The sequence below is a fragment of the Mycetomoellerius zeteki genome, unplaced genomic scaffold (assembly GCF_001594055.1).
Source record: "Mycetomoellerius zeteki isolate Tzet28-1 unplaced genomic scaffold, Tzet1.0 scaffold62, whole genome shotgun sequence".
Classification (NCBI taxonomy): domain Eukaryota; kingdom Metazoa; phylum Arthropoda; class Insecta; order Hymenoptera; family Formicidae; genus Mycetomoellerius; species Mycetomoellerius zeteki.
In genome coordinates this window covers 2047801-2055969 of record NW_017257632.1, presented here as the reverse complement: position 1 = coordinate 2055969, position 8169 = coordinate 2047801, and the positions used below count along the sequence as shown (strand labels likewise).

At 38.5% G+C, this 8169-nt stretch overlaps 1 protein-coding gene across 1 annotated transcript; it reads right to left on the bottom strand.

The window, feature by feature from the left end:
• Positions 1–621: 621 nt before the first annotated feature.
• LOC108728477 (muscle segmentation homeobox) lies at positions 622–7830 on the bottom strand. The gene is given in 4 exon segments (XM_018457036.1): positions 622–986; positions 2767–2948; positions 6633–6661; positions 6663–7830. Coding segments are annotated over 4 exon segments (1233 nt in total). The 5' UTR covers positions 7466–7830; the 3' UTR covers positions 622–767.
• Positions 7831–8169: the final 339 nt, after the last annotated feature.

Sequence of the window (8169 nt, the reverse complement as noted above, 5' to 3'; positions counted from 1 at the left end):
AAACTAATTTCGAAATTGTTTAGAATTTTTCATTAAACAAAACAATTGAAATATTTTATTTTTGTGCGGATTGTAACGCTGCTTTAATTCAAAATTCCTGTAAGAAGAAAGAGCACATATAACATATTAATTCATATTTAAATTTCTATATTTATATTTCTTATTAAGACTTTCTTTAATAAGACAAAAGAAAGGATTTTAGGTAATGAGGGGAATAAATTTGCTGTTTACGATAATACAATTTATTAAATAAATTCTTCTGATGGTCGTTATGTTTGCTTTACATTTATACAAAATTGGAAAAAGAATTCTCTCTAAACTACCAAGATTCATTCGTTTTATTACTTGCATTCAGCGATGCAAATGCAACCCCATTTCTCAAATAGTCACTAGGTATTTATGTACAAAGTAATTAACGCGCGGTACATGAATAATATTTACAATTCTATTTACAATAGTTTCCAGCCTTTTCAAGATGGGCGACATTGGCACAGACGAATTTTTTAACAGACCTGTGAGAGCCTCTCTTCACTTTCTTTATTAAACTAATACTGGAAAAAGTATATAAAGCCGATGACAAAATTTCTGTCTCTGTCTCTCTCTCTCTCTCTCTCTCTCTCTCTCTCTCCCTTTTTTCTCGAGATTTTAATATTATTTATCAACATACTGCAGTCATGTAATTTTTAAGCCTGCCCTTTCCGCCGAAATCATTCTTGATGTGAGATTCGATGACAGATCATTTCAACCGGTATCGAACATTATTGCTCTCATTCCCTCGCGGGATGCTGAGCGATTGCGTGATGAGGCGTTAATCCGGGATGAGACAGCATTCCTACGGGATAAAGTCCCGCGGGGGTTAAGATCCCCGGATGCGAGCCGTATAGCGCCGTATGATGCTGTCTCACGGCCGACATTCTCAGCTTCTCGATTTCCGCTTCTTGCAAACGTTTCGCTTTGGCACGTCGGTTCTGAAACCAGATCTTTACCTGCAACAATAAATCAATTTGACTTTACAACGGCGTGTTTAAGATAATGAGTTCCGACATGATGACTAATACGGAATATGGTAACTCGCACCTTCGTATATTCGTATATATTTTGGTATGACTTAATAGATTATTCAGAATATAACGACGTAGCTTCGTTGAGATGTAGCTTCCAAATTTATACGTATTGCGACGAGTAAAATTATATTAAATGTAGACAGAACAAATATAGGGAAACAATTAAATGCACAAAATAATTTTAAACAAAAGCGAGCAATATTAAGTGAAAATCGATCGAGAAATATTTAAATATCAATGATAAGAGAACGGCATTCCTCTTTTTATTTGCGTTAAAAGCACAGAAAATAATTTATTTTTAAATATGGAATTAATACAGGGCAAAGGATTTATCACAGTATATCAGTAATAATGTCTGATAATATCTATATTAACTAGATATATACAACATTTATCCAACATTAATTTTAAGTGTAATAGGAATAAATTGTACCAGTTTTATGGCAGCGTATAATTTTGTGTAATTTTGTTCTATCGTTGAAATTCGCAGTTTGAGCGTTTGGCATCGCGTTTAAAATCTTTAAAATAAACTAGAAGACAGAGCACATTATATTCCATTTAAATGTCACTTTGTGGGTATAATTTTGGCAAACGACGTCTTAACGATATCGCGATAAAGTCAAGAAGAGGAACTGATAAATAATCCGCGATATCGCGGCGGCACATCTGCGGCCATAAACAAACCGTTACCCTTCAGTGCAATTTTTATCGACGTCTATCTTAATCGAATAATCGACGTAGTTGTTGTCGGGTCATTTCGTAGCAGCAGAATCCGCGCGGAAATGAGTTCGCGCGATTCGCGCTCACCGTGTTCGTACGCGCGAAAGCACGCGAAATGTGTTTCGGAAATCGCTGCCAGAGAATCGGGATCTCAGCCGGAGATAATTGGCCGGTCATCGCGTGCTATCGCAGAACGCGTTTCAGGCAATTTGTAGTCTATTAATAAAATTACCGTCTTCTTTGCTTTGTATCGCCGGCTCGGGTAGCGCGCATTTACGCGCGCTAATTACCGCGCATCTGGCAGCACCGTACGGTTACCATAACTAAGCTCTGAGAGACGTGCTGTTTTGACTCGTGAATGGCACCGAGGAAATAAAAGTGACGAAAGATGTGGGGAGTATACTGCCAGTGCCAGTAGTTTAAGAGTCTAGCAAACATCGCATGAAAAATCAGTCTCTCAAAGAAATTACGATTCTCACGGGCAGGATACTAATGTGCTAATTTGATTGCATAACCGCCACAATCGATAACGAATGAGGAGAGTTTATGATTCTCAATAAAACGCTCCTAACTTTGATTTTCTTAACAACCTATCTTTATAAACTCTTATAATAATTTATGATAAAGTAATAAACTATGTAATAATTTACAATAAATTGTTAATAAATTTAAAACGATTGTAAGTAAGAGTAAGAGGTAAGAGTTGAGCAATCGATAGCTTATTTGCTAATTAGTATTACAAGCATTTGCGAAATAATGTTGGTATCTTATATAAAAGGTTAGAGAAATTGACTCTTAATTTTAAAAGAAAATTACCCATGATTTGTACATGCTTTATTAGCAATAAATACTTATTATTATATTTATATATATATATATATGCTTTAAAAATTATGCCATATGACGCGGTGAATGTCACTTCTTATTAAGGACAATTTGATATCAAATTTAACACTAATTCATACACGAAGTAGATTTTTACCTGTGTCTCCGTGAGGTGCAATGAGGACGAGAATTCTGCCCTCTCGGCAACGCTCAAGTACTGCCTCTCTCTGAACTTCTTCTCGAGGGCCAGCAACTGTTGGGTCGTGAAGGGCGTTCTGGGCTTTCGGTTTGGCTTGTGTTTCCTCAGGTTGCACTTAATCTTAGCCGGTTCGCCGTTCTCTGAAAGAAAAAAAAGGAACACGCTTTCAGTCGAAGTGCATGTTGCGCACGAGAACAGCGACGAACATTATGCTCGTAGGAACAAACTGACGGACAGATAGTCCTCTCGCGAAGGTGTTCCGCGGGATAGGTAGGCCAACGGAGAAAAGGGCCCGAGACCGCAATGTCCCGTTTTTGTCGGCCTCGAACCGACGGAATAGTCCGGCGAGGGCAAACGCCGTCTTTTTAGGGTGCAATTCATAATTTTTCCGTCGGAACGGCGCGGCGCCGCAAACTGGCCTCATTACTTTTTTGCCGTCCGACCGCAAAATTCCGGCCGCGAATTGTTTCTACACGGTCGGCCCGCGGCTACCGCTCGCATAAGAGTGCCGATCGTAACGCCTGCTCGCGTGAAGGAAGACGTCGTTGGTGAGCTTGGTATTTTTCGTTCGCTGTTTAGAAAAAGACGCGACCGCGACATCGGTTAATTGGGCATATACGCTTGTCGATAGTTAATGTTGAATTATTTTGTTAGTCATGATCGTAGTAAGATTTTGTGTTGAACAGAAGCATATGTATACTAATAACGAATTTTATTAGTATCAATTTTTTGTATTTATAATATCATTCTTAACCAGACGAGAAGAAATTCCGTAAAATTTTTAAATTTGATCACATTATAAAAATTTAAACAATACATTTAAAAAATTTTTCAATTATTCTTATAAATAATTTATTAAAAAATGTTAATACGAAAAATTCAAGGAAAATTTCGCGCCTTTTTACTAATTTATAATACTTTTTCATTACTTCCCTTATATAAAATCTAAAATAATCGTTGCTTCATTTAAATCCTACAATTCATGGTTGGAGAGAAAATAAATAATTGCTTGGATATGTATTCAACATATATTTTAAATATATCTAAAAACTCAACATACAGAGAATATATCGTCTATGCCTCCATGCCGCGTTCAGATAATCGAGGACGCGTCAAACTACTACAGAACAGAAAGGAATACACAGGGAGTCCGGTATTGGAATATATCGGTTATATTCCTCGAGATTTGTCTCGAGACAATTGACAGATTTGTAGAGCGGAGGTGAACAGCTTCTGTACAGAAGAAGCGAGCCGAGATCACGACGAGACAAAAGGCCACGTCGTTGTCGTCTTGGCAGTTGCCGTTTCTGAATTTCAAATTCGTCGTCAGAACCGCCCTTCGCTCATCTCCTCTCGCCTTGTTCTCCTCATTCCTCCCTCTCTCTGTCGTCGTTCCAAGATTCTCTACGCATCAACCCGGACTTATAACATGATAGTATGCTCCATGCTCGATCCTACTTCGAAATTGTCCTTTGTATACGCTCCTCACCGCTCGCTAAGGGTTCCAATTAGTCTCGGCATCCGGTGATCTCTCCGTGTCGCGGGGCTACCAAAAACGCGGAGGCCGATTTCAATCCGGAGCTACCGATCGAGAATGTACATTCGAAATAATTAGCTGATTCCACTGAGATAAGCATGTTTCACGAATGCAACGATCATCGAATGTAGTGCAAACTGGAAAGGAAGAATCGTGAACGGTTGGGTGTCTTTTATTGCATAACGATCGAAAAGATTAACATTCGTGATATAATCATGTTTGATATTCTCACTGCGCTTGTATATCAATAATATTGTGCTTTTAAAAAAGATTTTAGTTTCAGATATTTACGAATAAAACGAATGATGACGCATGAAAAACATTTTGATCTGGTGTAATATATTATTATATCAGGAAAATCGTATTTTTATTTAAAAATTTTTTCTAATTCATATAGCTATGTGAGACAAAAATAATAAGAAAGAGTAATAATTTATTTTAAGAAATATCTCAAGTTTCTAAAATATATTTTAATAAATTTACGTGTTCGAAATATTGTCATATTTGAAACATGTAAATTTTTTGAAATTTTTGTGTTAACTGTAATAAAAATGTTATATATTTTTTCTCTCAACAACACTCAAATTATGTTAGAAAGCAATATTTTCAAAAGACTGTGTATTGTTGATAATTGTTTGGACAATTTAAAGATGTAACTGTCTAAACTTTGCCACACTTGTATAACCAATAAATTTTTTTATGGTACAGAATCACTTATTTAAGATAATCACGATAAAAGAACGGTGGCGTAAAACTTTGAAGGGGTGCGCCGATCTGTGAAAATACCCTCTATGAGAGTTCATATTTCAGAATTATTACATTTTTCCCGTATCGTATATTTCACATGGGATCTTATTTGAGAATTTCTTATATTTATAATAGAACACAAGTAGCTATTTTTATTTTTGGACTAAATGTTATTTTATTTATATTTACATTTCTAGAATACGTGTAAATATTAACTAGACATATTTTTAATTATATATTTAGATTTTTAAAATTCTTGAATGTACTTTAAATAATTTTATTTGTTGTATAAAATTAATCTACGGTGATCAAAGGTTGAATCATTTATAAAAAATTGATAATTATCATATAGAGACAAATAGACTAATTAAATTTGGCATAAAAATGATTAATTGTTTAAAGACCATCGAGGCACATTTTATTGCGTAACAATATTAGATAAATGTTTTATCTATGAATCACAAGAGAATTTTTTCATAACAATCATTTATCAAGTAGAAATACGTGAGAATTGTTTGGCCCGGTCGAGCGACGGTAGGCTATCGTGCAGCGGCCGAAGCGGCTGTTACAGAATCAATTTTTGTTCGTCGATTGTTCGATTTGTCTCGCCTTTCTACAATAATTACCCATTGTTTCGTCAAAAAATCCACGAGCAAAATGTAGTTCGGTCCTGCGTCTTTAATTAGTTTCTCGATGAGGCAAAATGACGGCGCTGAGATTGCCTTTTCAACAATCATTGTAATCCGTAAATCGTTTAACTAATTAGTGCCGAAAGTGATATCATTTATTTGCAATCGTGTCAAATAACTAATGAATATATTATATATCGGTTCGTATTAATTATTAATGTTAGAATTAGAGATTTATGATGTAAAAACTTGTAGAAAATATCATTAAATAGTTATAATCTATCGAATTTTATTGAGTTGTAAAATCGTAAACAGAAAGTGTATTTGCGTGATTATTACCACGAGATAACCTTCTGCGAAGCTTATGTTTTCAGAATATCATCACGTTCGATATTACACATCGATAAGGAGTAAAGTTGTCTGGATTCTATATAGCAGCGAGAAATAGCCATCCGTAAACCGCGTCTGTAACCGCGTAATCGCTTTAGCCGCAATGAACCATGAAAAGAATCTGCCGAGAAACACAAGGGCGATTGGCACTACGCCAAAGCTCAAAGACAATTGCAAACACAGTTGTCGTCGCACGGCCAAATAGATTGGCTCTTTTGAAACGAAATGTTAGAACGATCAAATGATTAATGACTACTTAATGAAACGATTAATGGCTACTTAGGAGAACTATTATTCAGAATATAAAAGAAAAGAAGATTTCTGTTTTCATATATCATTTCCTTCTCTCATTTTATCAGTATCACCAATATAAACGTTAAAAATTATTATCATTTTAGTATCACTAATAAGAAGGTTTACATTAGATATAATTGAGGATATTGAAAATTAGTCGATTTAATCATTCTAGCGATAATAATTTAAAAATACATATCGATCGTTAAAAAATAAAAGACACTTACCGTTTAGAGGAGCATGATGAGAAAAATGAGAATCCCGCCGCTGCAGCTGCAGCTGCATTTTGATGTCCGCCGCCCCAGACTGCAGGGTGAAGACTAGGCGGGATCTCCGGGATACCGCCGATAGTGGCAAAACCACCAAGATATGCCGGTGTCGGCCTAACAGGAGTTGGGCTGGACGGATGATGCTGAAGATCTTCCACGTCAACCAGTCTGCTCTCATCATCCTCTTCGATATCGTCCGTTTCTGAACACCTCGAATGCGCCTCACCATGAGAGCTGCTTCTCGGTGATTGCGAGCCGGCGTCCTGATGATTGCCGATCTTCGGAGACGAAGAACAACCTACCATAGGTTCTGGTGTAGTACTAGCGTCGGTGGATGGATGCATGCGATAATCCAAGCTACCAGAGGTTGATCTTCTGCCGGGTGATTCGATATTGCAGGCATAGTCGATCACTTCGGGATACCTCGGCGGCGTTCTGGGCTCCGAAATATTGTGAGGAGAGGCGCAACGAATCAATCTGACGTCTTGATTAAGATTGGGCGATGATGATAAGGTATATCTTGATGTTTTGAAATCACATGGATGCTTCAGCATACGAGGCTCCTGTCGAATCGCGTACGATATGATCGGTGATGATCTCGGTGATGTTAGGATCGCGTCCTGTCTTGTCGAGGACTCTGACGATTTTCTAGTGTCAGCTAGCAGAGCCGCGACAGAGAAGCTCAATCGATGAGCCGGTTTAGGACTTGCCTGCAACGCCTGAGCCTCGTCTGACGAGTCCGGACTGGTCGATGCAGGCGTGACCGGCGAGGTCATCCTTATTACTGTCATTCTTAGACGTCGATCGATCACCTTATACGTCGATTAGCACTGCTTGGATCCGCAATAACAAGATTTCGATATTTCTGAACAAGAGCTATCTGCTCATTCCGCGACGGACTAAAAAGCTCGACGTAGTTCACTGCTTCACGAATGACTCTTCACTGACTCATACATGGTCTCTCACGAATGCAAAATCCGGGGTTTTCTCCAAACATTCTCCAACGATCAGCTCCGGAGAAGGACGCGCTTGAGGCACATCGATCACACCAGGGATAATTGTTCGACGTTTGACAGCTCTTGTGGACTCGTGGATCAATGATCGCTGACCAGCAGCTCTGGATAGCCTCTAGTCAAGCCGAGCTCTCCGTGTGGACTGAGTTTGACCGCTCAACCAGCACCGCCCTGATTTTTCGTTTTGCCTTCGGCTAAGCGCTTGTGGTGGGGTCGAGCGCTCGTCGACGGAAGAGAGGTCTCTTCGTGGAAGTGGGGAATCCGAATGATAGAGCGAGAAGGAGAGGATCAGAACGGGGCGAGGCTGGAAACTACTAACGGGGGCATTCCTCGCGACGCTCCGCCCCATGGCTGGGACTCAGGCGGAATTATCTATACAGCGATTTTTGTACCGAGGGATAAGTTTCTCTCGTGCAAATGCGACGTGCCGTCACGGAGTGCGAGCGGCGGGGGAAGGGAACGGCGACGAGGGAAAGATTTAA